The 22,276-nt window shown below is 33.1% G+C and overlaps 1 protein-coding gene across 5 annotated transcripts in view; it reads left to right on the top strand.

Moving 5' to 3' along the window:
* Positions 1–277: 277 nt before the first annotated feature.
* Positions 278–22,276, top strand: part of LOC138317658 (selenoprotein S-like) — a 39,503-nt gene continuing 17,504 nt past the window's right edge. The window contains exons 1-8 of one of the 5 annotated variants that reach the window (XM_069259468.1): positions 278–374; positions 748–969; positions 8,391–8,455; positions 8,733–8,902; positions 9,645–9,861; positions 18,665–18,799; positions 19,468–19,574; positions 21,076–21,159. In XM_069259468.1, the coding sequence (XP_069115569.1) occupies positions 947–969; positions 8,391–8,455; positions 8,733–8,902; positions 9,645–9,861; positions 18,665–18,799; positions 19,468–19,574; positions 21,076–21,159 (801 nt within the window). In that variant the 5' untranslated portion in view covers positions 278–374; positions 748–946. Of the gene's footprint in view, positions 375–747; positions 970–3,303; positions 4,338–8,390; positions 8,456–8,732; positions 8,903–9,644; positions 9,862–16,086; positions 16,274–18,664; positions 18,800–19,467; positions 19,575–21,075; positions 21,160–22,276 lie in introns of those variants that run through there. The other 4 variants (XM_069259471.1, XM_069259469.1, XM_069259470.1 and 1 more) reach the window with 4 other exon arrangements.

Genomic DNA, 22,276 nt, shown 5'->3' with positions numbered 1-22,276 from the left:
TCAATAAAATATTTATAAATCACTGTAAGCTTTATCGTACGTATCATATACAGTTTTTGTTCATTTTTAGCGAATATCTAAGACACTTGCTTGAAGTATCAATTCAGCCCACACCAGATACAGATTTATTAAATGATGTTGCAATTTACTCTTCACTCAAGCCACGCATGGATGAAGCACACTGTTCTTGATATTTTGTCAACAATGAAAGAAAAAACCACCCTACCTAAATATAAAGTCAACGAAATAATTGCTATAAATAGTTCGTCGCAATCGTGTGGATTTCCAATCACGTGTTTCTTTTTTAGAGGTTGCATTCATCATCGCATAGGGAGTGGGAAAATATTCCGTTGTAGATCGTCAAAATATGGCAGGTAAATTAGATTTATTTATTATTTTTTCTGATAACTTTGATAACAGTTTAAATTTAACCGTTCCATTGTGTCATGGAAGTATGGTATCTTTAGATTTAAAAAATCACATTCTCTATCCGTATCTATCATATTTTTTTCAAACAAAAATTCGAAAGAGATATCTAGATCTTGGTATTCTGATTAATTGAATTCGTAATTTATGTGTTTGCTTCAGTTACAATTTTGAAAGTTGCACGTCGTTGTATGTCAATCATATATTCAAAATCTTGCTCGTGCATTTCAAAAGTGGCGGCACGATTTAAACATGATATTTTGATGACAATTTTACTACAAGTAATATTATTATTATTATTATTTTATTTTTAGATTTCAGGAAGAATTCATTTCAAAAATATTTGAAATCTATTGCCTTGTGGAACAAAACAGTGACGTCATCTATTTAATGGTTACGCATAATTGCACTTGTATGCTTTGAGGTTTGGGGTTTTTCCACGCTGAAATCTGGAAAATTGCATTCTTCTACAACGTTTTGGAAATGACAAACCAAAGGAACATCTTATAGAAGAAGTGAGATGCCATCGAATCTTTCTCTAATGTAAGATACCTGGGTTTGGAATATAGATGTTTTTTTGTATTACATATCACACATGTTGCGATTGAAAAGATAAAAACACACAAAAAAAGACTTATATTCTAGACAGGTTTAAACTTTAAACTTTATTTATTTCACGTCGATTGCGAATCAAATTATACTTATGCAAATCACTCTCGATGGCCCACTGTAAGCACGCGAGGGATCTTGGTGTGGGAGGAAACCGGAGTGCCCGGAGAAAACCCACGTGATCGGGCAGGTGACCTCTAACCTTTTCACGTCCGTCGTGCCGGGGATCAAACCCCGGCCGGCTAGGTGAAATGCCAGTGGCTTAACCACTACACCACCCGATCACCCTAGACAGGTTAAGCAGACTACTCCTTCCACAGACTATAATAATCCATACATTTTAAGGAATAAGGACATGCAACTTCATAATTTGAAATAATCGACTTCCAATACAAGAGAGGTCAGACTTTAAGATCTTATGGCTCATTACTTCACAAGTACAAGAGCTTAACTGATATCAATCATATATTTAATTTTAGTGTATAGCATGACAAAGTTAATATTAGGTAAGTTCAACAAGTTTTGTCGACTTTTCCATTCGTTAGTTTAATGAACCATGTAAGGATCTAGCTTTATATATTGCATTGTCGATTCTGTTGTATAGACCTCGATGTTCAAATAGCCGGTGTGTGTGTGTGTTGTACGTGTGTGTGTGTTCGTGTGTGTTGTACGTGTGTGTGTCCTGTACGTGTGTGTGTGTGTGTGTGTGTGTGTGTGTGTGTGTGTGTGTGTGTGTGTGTGTGTGTGTGTGTGTGTGTCTGTGTGTGTGTGGTGTGTGTGTGTGTGTGGTGGTTCGGTGTGTGTGTGTACGTGTGTGTGTGTTTAACGTGTATGTGTCTTGTAAGTGTGTGTCTCAAGTGTGCCCGCTTGTCTGTTGGTTTGTAAATGTGTATGGATTTGTCAGAGATTTAGATTTTTGATTTGATCACATTGAATGTATGATAATAATTAGGGCATGCTGACAATGATAGTATATATTGAAGTCATGTTGAAATGTAAAGTTATTGTAGAATACGTGTAGGTGATAGAGAATTCATAAGGATGAATAATGTAATGTGTTGATGATAAGCATAGTCATGATACAGTGATTTCATTTTGAATGTTGATGTGTATGATGACCATTGATGAGGATGACAATCTTATTCTTATTGATATCTTATTTAGTGAGGATGTAAGTGTATATGAGGATCAATGTCGAGGATGATGATTGATGATGATAATATGATAATGATGTTTTGTCGAATGACAATGTGAGTGGGTCTACTGGTCTATTATGATCTTTTATAAGAATGTACTTGATAAATAATAATTATACCATTAATAAATAATAATTTATCTGGTAAATAATAATATAATTGTATACTTAATTAATGATGATCATTGATGAGGCTGAATGATGTGAATGTGATGATCATTTTTGCGGATGCTGATGATACATGAAGATGCCAATATATTGAAATTATGCTGAATATGAAGTGAGGGGGTATTATGGTATGAGTTAGATAACCATGTATCTCTGTATATGTAAAATTCTCTTCAAAAATAAGATAAATATAAATAACAAATTTTCAATATTAGGTAGATATCTGTATATCTTATCATCATGTACAATAAACTATATGTTAAATTAAATGAATAACAAAGTTTGAGGTTGAGACGTGACATCGTGTACTGGAGGTTCAGTATTCGAATGACTACCTGGTCTGACAATACAATAAAAGTAAATAGTAATATACATGTTGATAGTCGTTCTATTTATGATGGCCTGATGAGCTTAATTATTCTCTCTCTCCCCTATAAAATGTGCCTTATTCAATTGTTCTTGTATATACAATGGAATATGTTATTATTATTCAATATTCATTTTAATGTTAAATAGACAATTGTCAGTAAAATTGGAATAATTCTTAAATGATTATGGTCAGGTAGTATTAATAATGTCAATATTTAATGATGATAACCAGCGCCATTAACAATCAGTAGAATAGTCTTACAACAAAGTGTCTGGTAAATACGTTTGTATGGAAGCCCATTTACACAACGTTTTCAAATTGTGTGATCTGTTAAATGCCACTACATGTACATTAGTCTCACTGCCACCGCTCACAGTACTAGTATCATAAAGCAATAAACAGTTAATATATTTACTGGTGAATCTAATCCTCATCACTTCCTTAGGTGATCTGCTCCTATCTTTCTGTATCATCAAATATTGCAAACAGTATATACAGTAAAATGACGTCACAACTTTCATTTAAAGCTAAGCTATGAAATAATGCACTTTATATGGCATTTCTGTGTGGAAAATATGTTAAAACCATCCGAGCATTAATATCATTGCATTTTGTATTACGATGAATATTTGATAAAACTAGTGGCGAAAACAAAACGGCTTTATCGTTCAGGGATCACACTAGTAGGAGTTCATTTATATTGGTATCACGACTTATAATACGTCATATAACACCCCAAATTTGATCTGTAAAATCTGCAATAGCATTTATTTTATCGGTATCTTCTGATAAGTGAATTTCATGTAGATGCTCTGTTCAAACTATAATATCGTGATGGACATCGTATGTATTTGTCAAAATACAATTTATAATTTACAATTATGCGGTTGAAATATTTGGCTCCTGTACTACAAATATATGTGTCTTGTAAGTGTGTGTCTCAAGTGTGTCCGCTTGTCTGTTGGTTTGTAAGTGTGTATGGATTTGTCAGAGATTTAGATTTTTGATTTGATCACATTGAATGTATGATAATAATTAGGGCATGCTGACAATGATAATATATATTGAAGTCATGTTGAAATGTAAAGTTATTGTAGAATACGTGTAGGTGATAGAGAATTCATAAGGATGAATAATGTAATGTGTTGATGATAAGCATAGTCATGATACAGTGATTTCATTTTGAATGTTGATGTGTATGATGACCATTGATGAGGATGATGATCTTATTCTTATTGATATCTTATTTAGTGAGGATGTAAGTGTATATGATGATCAATGTCGAGGATGATGATTGATGATGATAATATGATAATGATGTTTTGTCGAATGACAATGTGAGTGGGTCTACTGGTCTATTATGATATTTTATAAGAATGTGCTTGATAAATAATAATTATGCCATTAATAAATAATGATTTAATAATTTATCTGGTAAATAATAATATAATTGTATGTTAATTAATGATGATCATTGATGAGGCTGAATGATGTGAATGTAATGATCATTTTTGCGGATGCTGATGATACATGAAGATGCCAATATATTGAAATTATGCTGAATATGAAGTGAGGGGGTATTATGGTATGAGTTAGATAACCATGTATCTCTGTATATGTAAAATTCTCTTCAAAAATAAGATAAATATAAATAACAAATTTTGAATATAAGGTAGATATCTGTATATCTTATCATCATGTAACAATAAACTATATGTTAAATTAAATGAATAACAAAGTTTGAGGTTGAGACGTGACATCGTGTACTGGAGGTTCAGTATTCGAATGACTACCTGGTCTGACAATACAATAAAAGTAAATAGTAATATACAAGTTGATAGGCGTTCTATTGATGATGGCCTGATGAGCTTAATTATTCTCTCTCTCCCCTATAAAATCTGCCTTATTCAATTGTTCTTGTATATACAATGGAATATGTTTTTATTATTCAATATTCATTTTAATGTTAAATAGACAATTGTCAGTAAAATTGGAATAATTCTTAAATGATTATGGTCAGGTAGTATTAATAATGTCAATATTTAATGATGATAACCAGCGCCATTAACAATCAGTAGAATAGTCTCACATCAAAGTGTCTGGTAAATACGTTTGTATGGAAGCCCATTTACACAACGTTTTCAAATTGTGTGATCTGTTAAATGCCACTACATGTACATTAGTCTCACTGCCACCGCTCACAGTACTAGTATCATAAAGCAATAAACAGTTAATATATTTACTGGTGAATCTAATCCTCATCACTTCCTTAGGTGATCTGCTCCTATCTTTCTGTATCATCAAATATTGCAACAGTATATACAGTAAAATGACGTCACAACTTTCATTTAAAACTTAAGCTATGAAATAATGCACTTTATATGGCATTTCTGTGTGGAAAATATATTAAAACCATCCGAGCATTAATATCATTGCATTTTGTATTACGATGAATATTTGATAAAACTAGTGGCGGAAACAAAATGGCTTTATCGTTCAGGGATCACACTAGTAGGAGTTCATTTATATTGGTATCACGACTTATAATACGTCATATAATACCCCAGGTTTGATCTGTAAAATCTGCAATAGCATTTATTTTATCGGTATCTTCTGATAAGTGAATTTCATGTAGATGCTCTTTTCAAACTATAATATCGTGTTTGACATCGTATGTATTTGTCAAAATACAGTTTATAATTTACAATTATGCGGTTGAAATATTTGGCTCCTGTACTACAAATATATGTGCATCACAAATATGAACCCGTGGGCGCAAATGGCACAATACATATGATATATGTTTCGTTGATGTCAACATTCTTCATAAAAACAGAGACACTCCGCGTTGTGGTCGACGGCGGAACTTGTGATTCAATCGCGCGTTACATGTGTATTTAAAAGTACAGTTTCTAGACCAAGAACACTATCTTCTGAAAAATTATCCCATTCAAATGCTGCGAAGCGAATCAAGTCTTTCTATTAAACAATTGGCTTCTATAGAAATGAATTTTCATTTATACCCATATTATAAAACTATGATTCGATGGGGAGTGTAAACATCTAGTACGCCTTATGATAGATAGCAGGAGTCGGATCCTTATCATGCATTGTTGTATTATTCGCCATCTTAAAACATTTATATTATACGACTAGAAATGGTCGCTGGACAGCAGGGTTGGGGTCAATTACATTGCAATGTAATTAATTACAATTACAATTTACTTGGTCTAAAGTCAATTACAATTACAATTACAATTACTCAGTTTTGTAAATGTAATTAATTACAATTACAATTACATTCAAAAAGTAATTAATTACAATTACACATTACATTTTCCTAATATGTTTATTTTTGATAACGTCATACAATTTAGCATTGATACAGATATATAAGTCAATATCAGTAAATTCTGACAGAACACATGCTCACTTCACATAAACCGCAAGTTACAATTGAGTACTGGTAGGGTGTATTAGTTTTACATGTACATTTTTATTGGACCTAGCAGTAACATTGGCAAATGTGTCAACTTTAGGTACCAGGTATTCATGTTTTTGAATTGCATTTTATCATCATCAGCTTGAAAATTATCATCAGACAGTCTGATTATGTGTGATCGGAATACTTTGGCAGCAGCACTAAACAATCTCTCTACTTGAGCAGAAGTGGCTGGTATAGCTATAAATGCTTGCTAGCTAAAATAGATGAATTTGGATATCAGCAAGGATTATCTTTCCAGAACTTTAATGGGTCACAACATCTCTCATTAAAGCATTGAATTTAAGACCTGAGTTGTGTCTCTTTCGTGGGGGTGTAATGGGAAGAAAACTGAAAAAGACTTCTGTATTAATTTTCTTGGCAGGGGGCGGTGAAGACTAATATGAGCTATCATCCATACTTTTGCCTTCATTAGATATGCTAATTAGTGATCAACAGATGTTATATAAGCAAGACCTTTGTGAGTTGTAATCACAGGCTATGTGTTCACACCTCACACCTGTATATTGCCTGAGGGGTAAACTACAGGTAAAAAGAGGTACAAGTGTAGTGTATACTATGGTCACTGCCTCACATGTGTTACTTAATTGTTTAAATTTCTATATAGCCAAATATATGTCATTAATTAATCTTGGTATTAGACATTAGTAAATATGTATTATGTAATTGAAAAGTAATTGAAATGTAATTGTTAATTACACATTTTTAGAATGTAATGAATTACAATTACAATTACATGTAATTGAAATATTTCTTAATTACAAATTACTTTCAATTACTTGAAAAAATGTAATTAATTGCAATTAATTACAATTACATTTTTAATTACCCCAACCCTGCTGGACAGTTTGAAGAGCTTTTTCATCAACAATGAACTACGGTCAATGTCATTTATATATATTTATATATATGTTAACGAAGACTTCGTCGTTTGTGCATTGTTTTCTATATAAATATATATACATATAAATATAAACAAACTTGGTAACCTTTTATCTTAGCATGCTACAAGGTCCATTCTCAAGTCTCCATGCCTTTGAGAACTTGACAAGAATTAAGACGTTTCAAGATTAAAGGTTATTTGGCCGATGTGACCTTTATCTTTGTGACCTTGACTAAAGGTCAGTGTCATTCATATTAACAAACTGGGTAGCGGTAGCACAAAATGTCTCTAGGCCTTCCAGAAATTGACAAAAAATTTTGAAAGACTTTATTTTATTTGGCCCCCGTGACCTTGAATTAATGTCAAGTTATCTACATTAATAACGTCAATGGTTATCTACACGTACATGTATCCCCTCATGTTACATGCCCAGTAACAGGTATCTAGGCCTCCCGGTATTTGACAAGAACATGTTTAAAGATTTAAGTTTATTTGGTCTATGTGACCTTGGTTAAAAGTCTAGGTCATTTATTTATCTCTGCATGCGGCAGTGGACCCACTATCAAGTCTCTAGACTTTCCATAACTTGACAAGTAGTCGTTTAATGTTTCAGGTGTTTAAGGCTGTGACCTTGAATTCAAGTCAAGGTCATATTTATAGTGATTTAGTGATTGGTCAGATTCTTTCTCCTGAACTGTCTTCAGTTTTTACTATGAATTAGTCCAGGGTGGATATAACGCCAGTAATAGTATCCCCTGAGGTATCCGTAGTGTACGTAGTGTACTAGTTACATTGATAATAACTCGCAGTATTTACAACAAATACATTTATTACAATGCGTCGGCGAGTCTTCAATCGTTGTTCATTGGTCTTCTTACCACCAGTAATAAAATATCAGGAGCTAAGGCGTATGCTAATTTGAAACTCCAGAATGTAATAAAAAATAATATAAAAGAGTTACTGAGAGTAATATTGGACAAAATTCTAGTTTGTTTGTGCGATAAACAACGTACGCTGAAAATGCATGTCTTACTGTGTAGCTACATATACAATCAGGAACCATGGACACTATCTGTAAACAAGGACACGTTAACGAAAGGTTATACATTGTAGAAAGTGTTGCAGGTTTCCGATTACATGAACAATGCGTGTTCATAATAACAAAAACGACAGAACCTTAATTTTTCAATCAACATTGTATAAGACTTAGTATAAATTGTATATGTTTCATTTTCAGAATGGACTTTCTTCTCCATAAACAAGGAATCCGTTTTCTAGGTTTGAGTGTAATCGCTGTTCTAAGTGAGTGGTTTGATTTGATAATATTATGTTTAATTATCACTTGTTTTACAATGCTGTCATACGCACTTACAAGGATCATATATATTTCATCTCAGTTTCCTAACAGAGGAAACAAAATTAAAATTCAAGTTATTTTTTTCAATCTAAATTCTTTGTGTTTTTATGTTCTTTGTGTCAAATTATTTTTTGTGTTCTCTTTCTGTTGACTAATTGGACCATGGTTTTTATCTAACTCGTGATTGAGTGTTGTACTAATTTTGTTTGTTTACTGTTACAGTATGTCTCCATCACAACAACAACTTGTTCCGTTTGTCAAGATGGATGGCACCAAAAGATAAAAAGGACGCATACTGGATTTTGAATGTTTCCCGTGACGCCAGTTTCGAAGACATTAAAGCATCCTATAAAAGGCTTCGGCGTCGCTTTCATCCCGATCGACGATTGGAGGTAATCTTAAAAGCTCGGGGCAGAGGTGCGGATGGAGGGGGGGGGGGGGGGGGGGGGGGGGGGGTTCGGCCCCATCATCGCGCATTTTAAATTTGTGTTACTTTCATAAAATGATATCGCCAAAGAGTCACAATATTAATGTAGTAACTGAGTTCGAGTGGTTAACATATAGTTTACATATTGATTTATTTCAAAACATTTAGACGTTAAAGTTTCATTAACATTGCAATGACATTAGTTTAACTTGGTCATATGCACAATTTACATATAAACAACCGACTGCAATGAGTCATTAAACTACCATTTCCACTTGATATAATGTAAAATGACCGATTCAATTCGTCTAACCGTCTAATCTAGCCCTAAGAACGGCTGCTCCCGGCTAAGTTTGTAGTTCGATATCTTGCGCCTTTTAACCACCGATCAGATTCGTTATAACCAAATGAAATCCCTACAATATGGCAGGTAAAAAAAAACCGGTTATAATTGCTACCATTCCAGATTGGTAGCAATAATTGTAAATGTATACTTTGCATGAATCGTATATGTTTCTTTTCTTAACAATTATAATATTTGGAAATTTTCAGATATCAGTTGCCAGATACAGACCACCAGGCGATGTTTTTCTCTGGGTACTCCAGCTGTTCCCTATATATATAAACATGGCATGTCCATAAATTACCGTGCTGTTAATAGGACTTTAAAATATCCACACCAAACCAGATTTTCACATTTCTTTCAGTGCGACACTACCGATTTCTTCATAGCTGTTGAGGATGCATATGCCAACCTACGGAACAGCATTAAGAGACCCATATACGACTTGTTCAATCCAGAAGCTGGGAAATGGAAGACCGAGTATGGATGGGATGTAGAGTACTGCAATAAGCTTTCCTTTATCATCCCTAACAAATACATTTTTCCAGCCTGGGATTACCTCCCGAGGTTATACTCACGTGGTACGTATCAAACCTTTACCATGTAAAATATGTGTCAATAACATTTGATGAAATGAAAAAAATGAAATCTTTACCATCCTCAATATTCCAGGGGTTGCTATCATGGTATCCACCACAGGCATTTGGCTCTATAGATATTTTTTTTCTTTATACATTTGTTAGTACTGTATAATGTAGTACTGTATAATGTATATATAGAGAAAAATGATCTACAGAGCCAAACGCCTGTGATCCACCCTTGAACTACGTCAGATGTAACAAGCTTACAATCAGTATTGCAAGCAACACACGCCCCCTGCCGTCAATTATATTTTCTAAGTTATTATTGCTTAGTTATGCTATCACTGTATGAAGTTTAAACAAATTCTGTTTGTGTTCTCAATTTATTGTCTGGAAACTAAAGTGAAACAATCTATTTTAGTAACAGAAACCTTTGTTGTTGACCTTTTGACCTCAATTTCAATCCCATGCTGTATTTGTTCGTAGGCTACCATTGTGTGAAGTTTGATCAAAATCTGTTGATGTGTTCTCAAATTATCGTCCGGAAACTTGTGAATATATTTTTAGGAACAGTGACCTTTGTCGTTGATTTTTGTTTATCCCAAATTCAATCTCAAACTGTATTTTCTAATATGTTATTATTGTATGAAGTTTGAACAAATTAAGTTGATGTGTTCTCAAGTTATCATCTGGAAGCTTGTGAAACAATGTATTTTTAGTAACTTTGACCTTTGTAGTCGACCTTTTGACTCCAAATTCAATTCCAAGCTGTATTTGTTCAAAGACTACCATGGTGTGAAATTTGATCAAAATCCGTTGGTGTTTTCTCAATTTTCGTCTGGAAAGTAAAATTTTGTGAAACAATCTATTTTAGTAACAGTGACCTTTGTAGTTGACTTTTTTACCCCAAATTAAATCCCAAGCTGTATTTTCATCTATGCTACAATTGTGTTAAAGTTTGATCAAAATTTATTGATATTTTCTGAAGTTATTATCTGGAAACGGAATTTTTGAAAAATCTATTTTTAGTAACAGTAACCTTTGTAGTTGACCTTTTGACCTAAATTCAATCCCAAGCTGTATGGACAGAAAGACAGACAGACAGACAGACACTATAGTCCCCTCTGGTTTCACCGGCAGGGGACAAATTAAACTAGCCTGAATGCTCTGTGTACGACAATGGATTGACAGTTTAATTGGTCATTTGATGTACATCAAAAGAATAGAATATAATGGTACATTGCGGTTGCCTTTGTGGCTTTGAAATCGAGCATCGCTGCCTGTTATCTTCAAGGGAATTTTGTAGATCTGTTGGCCTGTAATTGGTCAGTTTTTTCTCTTGGACTGCCTTCAGTTTTACTATGAGATGATCCAGGGTTTGAATAACGAAAGTGATAATAGCAACCCCTGGAGTATCGATTTTTTGTTATACTCGCTGTATATACTATAAGTTAATAATTAAAAGCCAAAAAAATAGGGTCGGTAGGTCGGAATATTTGATTTTTAGTGTCTTTCACTCTAAAATATTGGCCGGAACCGGAGTCTGAGATCGAAATCCCAACTATTTTTTTTTCGTAGAAAAGTGGAAAAAAATACGGTGGGGGGTCAAAAGAATTAGGATCGTCAAATAACCCTAAAGAGACATTTATTTTATCTGCCTAATACAATATAATTGTAATAAATATAATCAACCAGTAAAACACATCGTACATGTATATAGTACAACATAACCACATTACATAGAATTAATAATTTACATATATATTAAAGTGAATAGTCGGGCAAAGACAACCAGTCTAAATGCGTTCATTGGCCTTCCAAAAGTTCTCACATATTAATACGACGGCCAGTTCAGTTGACCATAAAGGAAAGTTGAAAGTAATACACGGACTAGTAAGTGTGTACAGTATAAAATTGGGCCCTCTGGTAGCTACATTGGTATTTAAAGACCGATTATTTTTTAATTTTGTTCCTCTTTGGCTTTCACGACGCCGTCAATAATGACGATTAATTTATTTTAGTCGAGATTGATCAGAAGGGGTGAAGGGTTTGAAAAGAATGAAAGAAAGGTACAAGGGGGGGAGGGGTCATTGTGTTATTGTTTGTAGCAGAGATTTGTCTGAAGTAATGTGGATTAAAGTGTCTAATTCTGTGATCTGCAGGTACATGTATGAGTAAGGTATCGTGTTCGACGGCAACTATATTACGTATCATTTCGTAGAAAAGTATTAATAATCTTGTGTGTAGCCGTCGTGTCTGTATTGTTGGCCAGCTGAGTTGAAGCACAGGTTTACGACGCGCAAAAAAAAATACTTTTTTTTTTTTTTTTTTTTTTTTTTTTGCGCTTCGTAAACCTGTGGTTGAAGGATCATGTTTGTAACAGAACTGGTGTCGTGATATTTTGTTGTTTACGTATCTTGCTGCTCTGCGTTGTGCTGTTTTTCTATCTGTTGGATTTGGTTTGTGTTCTCACAATTGTGGGGGTCCCATATGGAAGAGGAGTTTTGGTCGGACTAGTGCTTGTATAAATATGTGTTGATTTTTAGTTATCATGTGATGAATTGATTTTTAAGTTTGCGGTGATATAATTTATATGTGTGTGTCCCATTTAAGTTTACTAGTATTTGGCATGATATACGCTTAATAAGGTCATTATCAGGTCATGAAGGGTGACGTACATTTTAAAGTCATGAGGAATGAAACATGGAGGAGGTAAATGTTCTGTTTTATATAATTTTGACGAAACCAAATTACATATTGTATATGTACATGTACAGTTGGGAGCAAGCTAAACTTGGAAGTGAAGTGCACTGGAGTGCACAAGTAAAGTTAACTCTGGTTCACTAGCTAGTGCACTAGAGTGAACATCGTAGTGCACTAGAGTGAACATCGTAGTGCACTAGAGTGAACATCGTAGTGCACTAGAGTTAACATCGTAGTGCACTAGATTTAACATCATAGTGCACTAGAGTTCACAGTGCACTAGTTAGTGCACTAGAGTTAACACTGTAGTGCACTAGAGTTCACATCGTAGTGCACAAGATAAATGAACCTGATACTCCTACTTATTGCATACATTGTACATGTACAATCTGTTCATGTATATATTTCATTGAATGGTTTTGAATATCTTTCAATTATTTTCAGATGATTTACCAAATGTACTCTGTATTTAAAGGTAACATATTTAGTATGTAGATAATTAATTTATTAAATAAAATTGTTACTTCAAAGGTGTAAATATATGGGTTTCATATGTGTAATTTAGCCTTATGTGAGTTTTATTATTAAAGTTAATAATATACCGTAAGCTGCAATATTGCTTGACCACATGCAACTTTTCGTTAGATTTGTTTTTCATAATTTAAATGAAATTATTTATTTATTTACTTAAAAATAAATTAGGATCAAATATTTTATACAAGTTTATTATCATACATTTACTAATTAAATAGCTATATTTATTACTTAGATCAAAAATGAGGTATTCTAGATATAAATAGCTATATTTATTTTAATTTATTTCATATATTGTATTTAATTATTTTTTCTATTTGATTTTATTATTTATTTATTTGAATCATATATCTTTATTCTTGCCATTCTAGACATTAACAGCTATATATAATTGTATTTCACATTTAGAATGTCAGATTTTGTACATTTAGCAGTTTTTGCTATCATACACTTTTATTATACCCTCATAAGTCGGCTGGCACAGTGTACCGGCCAGACTCCAGGGCAAGACACCAAAGCAAGCTTGGGGTTACCTGTCTGGCCATGCATGACTGCCCCTCTCCTAATCCTGTAATTACCGATACGAAGCCAGTTCAATTAACACAAAAATACTGTCATTTTAGTGATATTTAAATCAAATCCTTATTTCTGTTTAAACATATGTTTCTACACATGTATTATTACATCGTAATAATTGAATAATTAATAATCGTTTATATACATCTATATATATATGTCTAATTAACATAAAAATTAAATCAAAATAATAATTTATTTTGCCTTTGGTGCATGACCAATCAGTATTTCATTCCTTATAGGATATAGTGCCACGGATTTTTTTAGGGGTGCAATTAATCATTTTTTTATATTTTCAACTTGAAGTAAATTTAGAAGCTCAAACTTTTCAATGGTGGTTATGGCGTAAAGTAAGTAACTTTTGTAACTGAAGAAAAAAACTAAATCGTCTGCTCCTGTTTTTGATAGTGAATAACTACAATTTATCAGCGGTAGAGCATCTTTAAAATTTTGATTTATCTCTCTATATATCTATGTATAAACATATGAAACCTACATCTGTTTATTGAAATTAAGCAAAAGTTGTGTACAGTTTTTAAAAGATTATAAACTAAAATTGATGACCTGTACATTAAAATAATGTGGAGTGTCATGTATAATTCATGTTGTCAGGAGAAATTTTAATCATAAATACGTTTTAGTGTTTACACATACACATAAAATACAGTATTTTTTATCATATATACCAAGGATTTCTAACTACATATGTGTACATATTAATTTATTTTAATTGTTTTCATATGTCTGTCGTTATGATCACTAGGCGTAGGACCCTTTTCTCCCTATTTCCCCATCATCAGTCAGGCGTCACAGGTAAGGTATGCCTATTTTCTTTAACCACAGGGGGTCCATTATAGCATTCAATTGATAGCATGCTGTGACAGCCTCCGTACCTGATTAGTTAGTAAAGTCTAACTGTCTACTTGTGTTTTATATACTACTACTAATAATAAATGTGTAGCTACTTTTATCAAAATACACTTATTCTTTCAATTGAGAATAATTGTTATAAGATTTTTTCCCCTCAAAATGAAGATAATTTATACCTGTTGTTTTGTATCTTGTTGTTATCTTATTTACATTTTTTGAGAAGATGGAGAGGGGTTTATTAATTATGTACTATATAGTTAAATTTATACTACATGTGTACATGCTTCGAGAAATACCCCTTGGACTCCCTTATACCCCAGCTCCACCCAAAACCTACCTAGCTATTGTATATATATGTATGTACCTCTGGCCATCAATTGTTTTACCTGAAATTTAACTTACATGCTGGCTTATGATCAGGTATACATACGGCCATCATACATTTTAGTCCAAGAGGTCTAGTATAGAAAAGGATGTGATTAAGTGAATGAACGTATGTAAAATCAGATATTTAGATAATATATAATATATATATAAATTTCTGTTAAAACCTATAATCAAGGATTTATATACGTCCTTGCTATAATCTATCTAGAATAAATGTTGCTTCATGAACACTGTATCTAAAAATATTTAAGTTATTTAATTGAAAAGTTTAATTGTCCATGCACACTAATATACTTGTATTTGTAAGGTTTTACTGGAAAACTAGAGTTAAGATCGTGGTGCACTAGAGTTAACAATGTAGTGCACTAGAGTTAACACCGTAGTGCACTAGAGTTCACATCGTTGTGCACTCTAGTGCACTACAATGTCTAGTCTAGTGCACTTCGTTGTTCACTACGTGTGCACTACAAAGTGCACTAGATACCAAGTTTAGTTTGCTCCCATCTGTACATGATGTATTTTTTTTTAAATTGTTATGCATCGATGAAAAGAAAACAAAATAATAAATAACATGAAAAAACCATCAAAATTAATAGGTCACTGTGACATTTTTGTAAAGTGCTCAGTATTATTTCTTCTTCTTATATGATGCACAAATTTATGGACAATATATATAGGCCTAGTACATGTACACACAGTTACAATGTATGTTCCCTTTGCAGCTTTTCATAAAATTCTATAAAAAAAAATAAAATAAATAGATCTAAATAGATAAACTGATTCATAAATAAATTATACTATAAAAAGCATTACATAATCTCGGCATTTTTATATAGGGTGGGGTGGTCAAAGGGGGGGGGGGTGGGGATAAGTGGCAAAAAAAAAAAAAAAAAAAAATCCTGACCGACCCATACAGCCATTCTAGTACCTCGGAGCTCCGGTCGTGCATTAACGTTTTGTACAATGGTGGGCGATAAAGAAATATAAATGAATAAATAAATAAATAACATTAATAAATGTGTAAAATTGTAATTTACAGCATAAAGTACATTTACAGTTCATTTAATGAGTCATCGCCAAAGTACAGCTGATATTTTCTCTCATACATGTATTTCTTTTCTGTTCCGTATTTACTTGTCCTTTCCGGTTACGACTTAACTTTTACATGGAATATAAGACATCCGGTTATTGACAACAACACACTTTGTAACACGTATAACATTGATTGGTTTTGTGTAAATCGTCGAGATGGACGAAGAAGAAATTCTTGCAGAAGACGAAGGTCATCCTGCGAATTTACAAAACGAAAATCCACAAATTGTTTCAGATGTGTTCAGTACAGGTAAAGCATCCCTCGCACCTCCCCCAGTCAACTGCTGCAACTGTAATGTCATCAGATTAGCACACATTTTTCTTATTTTTAAGCATCTATTTGTCATATTGCAATATTTAATGTATACGTACTGTACTGTACTGTACTAGGTCCGGTAGCACGCTAAATCTGGCTATATAGCTAGATTTGACTATATAGCCAAATCTGACAACACGTATATGCGGACAAATGTAAACAAAAGTGACATACCTGGTCACAAAATCATCGTACGCATCGAATATTGAAACACGAATCTTGAGAATCGGCAAAACGAAATATATTTGTCATCCAAGATAATTTCCGGTGATTTTTTAAAAATCGGTCGTTGCATTTTTGGTAGTCGCATCCATTCATCCTCGTGTTCTTATGAAAAAGGTGTAAAATCCAAAATTTTCTATTTGAAATATGCCACGTACATGCATTTTGTTGTTTATGAGCCGACTACACTGTATAGAAAGTTTTGCACATGGTCAATTTGCACAGGATCTGCATGCTCCAAGCACACCTGTGGCTCGAATCTTCATCAGGTAGATGGTTATCTGCAGACAACACAACGGCGCGGCGGGTCGCCATTATGGCCCATATTGGTTCGCCTCGCTATAGCTTTGTTATAGGGGACTATAGTGATAACAGCTGGGTTGCCACCCTCCAGAGATGTCAAAGTTGAAGATCTCCCACCAAAGCATTGTTCAAAGTGGGAAATTTTGCGCTGCGTCATTTTATTGACATTTACATGTTTGCACAACAATTAAAATATAACAAAACAACACTTGTTGTCTTCTGCTTATTTATCTTCCAAGCTGGTTTTATAAGGGGGTCAGCCAGGACCAATATGGATATGGTGTTAAAATGCTATTTCTAACCAAGTTTGACTAATTTCCTATAAAAGATAAGCAAATATTCTTTTGGCCCGTTTTACTGCATTGTATACTGAAATGAAATTGAGGTTTTTCTTGTAAAACCAATTTTCAAGATGTGATACAATTACCATAACTTTACAGAGTCCCACCCTCTTTTTGGTTTCAATCCAAAATTCTTGCCTCCCCTTTTCTCTGTATCCTGCATGTGCTGCGCTAATGTGGCTTCATGGATATATAAAGAAGGATGTATTTCCGGTCGTGCGTAGGCATGACAGACAGGTAAGAGGGGCCTACTACGGGAGGTTTATGGGGTTTAATTTTGTTCATATTTATATACAAATGAATGGGAAATTGTGGAAGATATGCATACTAAAGTTATGGTAACATATTACTGAAATAAAAACCCTATATAAAAGCATTAACTTTCACTTTGCAAAAAATATGTGATTGAGACTACAAAATATAATTCAACGTCATTCTCAGTTGCCAAGTGGAAAATTCCTAAGCAGTAGGGTCACATAAAGCAGCTTTTAAGTTAGGATTTTGGACAAAATTTAAATGTAAGAGATTCAGTTAACAATGACATTCATTTTGGAAGGTTTATTCTACATACCTACATGTATTTCTCATTATGAATTTTTCAAAGTGTATATTTTGTAATCTCATGTTTATGTGACTTTGAATACGGTCTTGCGCAAGTCCATAGGCGTACACCTACCACTTTTAATTTTGCTGTATTCACACAGTATTGACATATTTCTTTCAGAATTTAACAGGATTGCTGCATATTCAACTATCTGCCTTACTTAACATTATATATAAATACGTGGCAAAGATTGTTTGACAGATGAAAATTTTACAACAACATTGTTGCCGTCTTTAAAATTAAATATGAAACAGTTATAATTATATGTTGCAAGATTAAAAGTACATATATAATGTATACATATAGATAGCCAAAGGCAATACTTGTGTCTAAAAATATATGATCCTCAGACCAGCCTGTAATTCAAGATCATTGATCAGCATCTGCATATGATGTTGGCAGTTGCATGTATCTTGTACACAAAAACCTGAGTGCCATGATCATTATGAAATGGATACACTATAAACGTTAACATGCATATACAATGAATATGTGAACACATCCAGTGATTAATTGGGTGCATTTGGGGACGAAATTCTGCCCCTTCCCCTGTGTATAGATTTAGCTGTATTTTCCCGATTTCATGTAAATATTTTCCCAAATAAAGAAAAACCTCTGCTAAATATATGCATTTCAAGGAAGTAAAAATGTAGTATTTTCCCAAATTAAAAGGTGTATGCTCCTGAAATGATCATATACATTGTACAAACAAGTACAAAAATCACTGACATACGACTAATAAATTAGGAACTCCTTTTCTCCAAGACACTCCCACCAATTACAACTGCTTTCACTTATACACATAAATCAGATAGTTGGTGTGGTTGATGCTGATTTCCTTTATTGTCATTTCAGTTACTGGAGTACTGCAGCAATACGGCTGGTTCATAGTGTTGGGATGTCTAATCCTGCTGTACATTCGCTCAAAATTAAAACCTGCTTACAACCAGATGAAAAGGAAAGCAGAAGAGAGCAGGGACAAAAAAATCGGTAAGTCTTCTTGTGTATACTTGTTCTGTTATTTTTCTTTTTGAAGGAGTAGGTAAAGTAGTCTATCAAATAATACTGTAACGTTTACAATGGAACTAATTCAGGTTACAAATGATAACATTTTTACGGGAATATTGTTTCTATTGGTGATGGAATTCGAATGACCCCACAAATGATCATATCCTGCGCTAACATCATTTCAGCGGGTAATTTTCAAAGAGTTACGTTCTATCACCACCGGAGAGAGTGGTCCTACAAGATAAAAGTATCTTGTAGTATAATATGTATTGGTCCCATTGATTAATATAAATGTGTTCAATTGGAAAAATACCAACATCAATTTGTACTTTTCATTAACACTGTAATTTTTACTGATCTTTATCACGGTGGGGCCATTATGATTTGTGTAACACACCAATTACAGACCACGTGATTCCTCACCGTGTTTATGCTTGAACCATTATAGAACAGAACTTGTTTTTTGTCCATATCTATCAATATTTTACAAGTCATAATTTATCTTATAACTTATCAGTATTAATTGCATTTAATATGTGTTTTTAATTATTTTGTTTCACTCAGGCCTGTATTTTGTTTATATATATAAACATGCTGAAATAAAAAAAATCAATTGGCATTTTTTGTTATTATCTATTTTGCAAAATTAGATCCAGAGGTTGCACAAAGCCGCCTGGAAGCCATGGAAAGAGCCAGACAGAGGCTGCAAGAACAACATGATGCCAAGGCATCACAGTACATGGAAAAGCAACTTCAGGTAAGAGTTATTTCCCCTGGATAAGATCATTTAATTTTATGTCAGTCTGCTGAACTAGGTGTGAATACTAGTAATCTTATATGTAGGTAATTTATCATAAACTATTTCTTGAAACACATATATGCTTTAGAGAGTTGTTTTTTATTTGGGAAAATATTTATATAAAATTGGGAAAATACAGCACAATTTCTCCAGGGAAAAGGGCTTTATTCGGCCCCAAATTTACCTAATATACTCATACAATTTATCACTTACGTACAAAAGCCTTCATTTCAAAGAATGTCCAATTGAATGTAAATATGCTGTGAAAATCCGGTGGAGGTAGGCATTTTACCTGATGTCAATTTATTGTTTCTGTCATGAAGTCACAATAAATTTCCTGCTTGGCACAGCCAATGAAAATTGCTCATATCGGTTGATATAACATATAATCGTTATATTCACTTAAGAGATAATTGAAAAATAGTATATGGGCAAAATCACTAGCTATCACTCAGGCAGATTATGTGATAAATGTTGCTTTAAAATTATATGATATACATAGTCATACAGATACATGTATATCATTTTGTCATGATAATACTAATTAAGGTGTACATATTTATATGCTCAATGATGTTGAATCACTGTTATCTGAGTATCTATTACTGTAAAATTATTCAATTTAGGGCTCAGTTAGTTTGTGAATGTTCTGGGATTCAAATTCACACATTGGTGAATTATCAATTAAAAATGTGACATGCTTCCTTTGATGTGTCTGATCTGCCATAATTTAATTGATACATGTACTTGGGACACCAGGTATATGTAACGTAGTATAGATATTTGTAAGAACTGGTCCAGTTGTTAATGGTTTCAGTAGCATGGTTGAATTCTTAAAGCAACTACCATATTATCCTTATTAAGAGCACCTTCCCTAATTTGGGAGCCTCCATTTTTTTGCTGAAAAAAATATAAAAAAAATAATTTTATACAATTTTTGTGGCAGATGCTAATGAAATATTGCTTCACATCAGTTTGATGTTTAACACATCAACGTCATCATTGGACAACTTTGGACATTTTTTCAAGTGTATACACATAGTTAAGAGCGAGATCCCTATGTTGAATTCAAAATATGTTACATGAATGTCCTACACATGTGTGTAAATGACCACTAACTGGCAACACCTTTTTCACAATGACTACACGGGTTTTTGAATGCTTGCTAAACATATGCCTTTATAATATAAAGAAATAATATTGCTTGCTTATCTAAACAAGATATGGCAGTGTAAGATTATACAAAGGGAGTTTGGTTAAACATGCACTTCTTTTAGATGTTGGAGTATGCATATCTATTTTTTGGATTATCCAAACAAGGAGTGTGGCTTCCTGAATAAGGTTAATTATGAAAAATAGATAATTAATAAACTATTTTGCTAGCTATATTTTAAATAAAAATGCTATATATCATAAATCATCTGAATTTAAGCTTGTTATTTGTTTTGTTTCTTTGCAGAAAGAGGAAGAAAAAAGACAAACAAAGATAGAAGAATGGGAGAACCTCCAGCAAGGAAAAGCATATCGCTCTAAGATCAAACCTGTAAGTATTCAGTACATAATATTGTGAATTGTCAATTACCTTATCTTGTTATTATTTAGAAAATATACTCAAGGTCTTGGTATTTATATTGTTCTTCAAGACAATTCCCGATAACATGTCCCTATTCTGACATTTGACCTTGTTTTGAGCATTATTCTTCTGGATACAAGCAATACCTTACATACTACATTGTTTCAGGCCATCATTAATTTTACAGAAGTCTTTCTATAAAAAGTTCCTTTTTGGTTTATTTGAGCACTGTTCTGTCATTCGTCTTCCTTCTAGTGGTAGAAATTACATCACATTTGGCATTTGAGCATTGTTTAGGACATGGAAGTCTATCTCTCTGTGAAATTTATACATAATTAGTGTCTTGTAAATGTTTATGTTTACACATATATTGAAACCTTCTGATAAATTATCAAATATCCATCGTCTTCTCTGGATCAGTATCAAATTTGTTGATTTGCATTAAAAATTGAAATTATCAATAAGAGAATATTAAGAATTTGAACCATTTTAACAGGCATAAAGAATTTTTTGGGGTTCCTCCATAGTTGCATTAAGTACTTTTCACTTGGTATACTCAAATTGTTAACAGATTGTTTCAGATACTTCCTCTTGAGTATCTTAACTCAAAAAACCTAAAAGATATTGTTGAAGGTTCAAATTGATTTTTGATCGATCTGCACCAATTTACATGTATCATATATATAATTATCAAAAAAACACAATTTAACAAAGCATGACAATTTATTGACTCGTGCTCTATCCGGGCATCGAACTCGCGATCTACGGCACCCAATCGCCTAGCCAAACATACCTGCACCTTCTACCACTGCGCCACATCCACATCCCCAAAAAAGGATGTTCCTATGACGAAGTGATAGTCGGTTCGATATGCTGACATGATCACTGTGGAAATTGTCAAATTAAATCTTTGGATCAACGACACATAGTGAATTAAATATCAAAGAAACACAATTTAACAAATCATGACAATTTATTGACTCATGCTCTATCCGCGCATCGAACTCACGATCTACGGCACCCAATCGCGGTATATAGACTGTTAAGATTTAAGAGATGCCTGTTCTTATGCACCACCCACAACAAA

Source organism: Argopecten irradians, chromosome 3 (genome assembly GCF_041381155.1).
Source record: "Argopecten irradians isolate NY chromosome 3, Ai_NY, whole genome shotgun sequence".
Lineage (NCBI taxonomy): Eukaryota > Metazoa > Mollusca > Bivalvia > Pectinida > Pectinidae > Argopecten > Argopecten irradians.
This window is presented reverse-complemented; position numbering and strand designations above follow the sequence as displayed.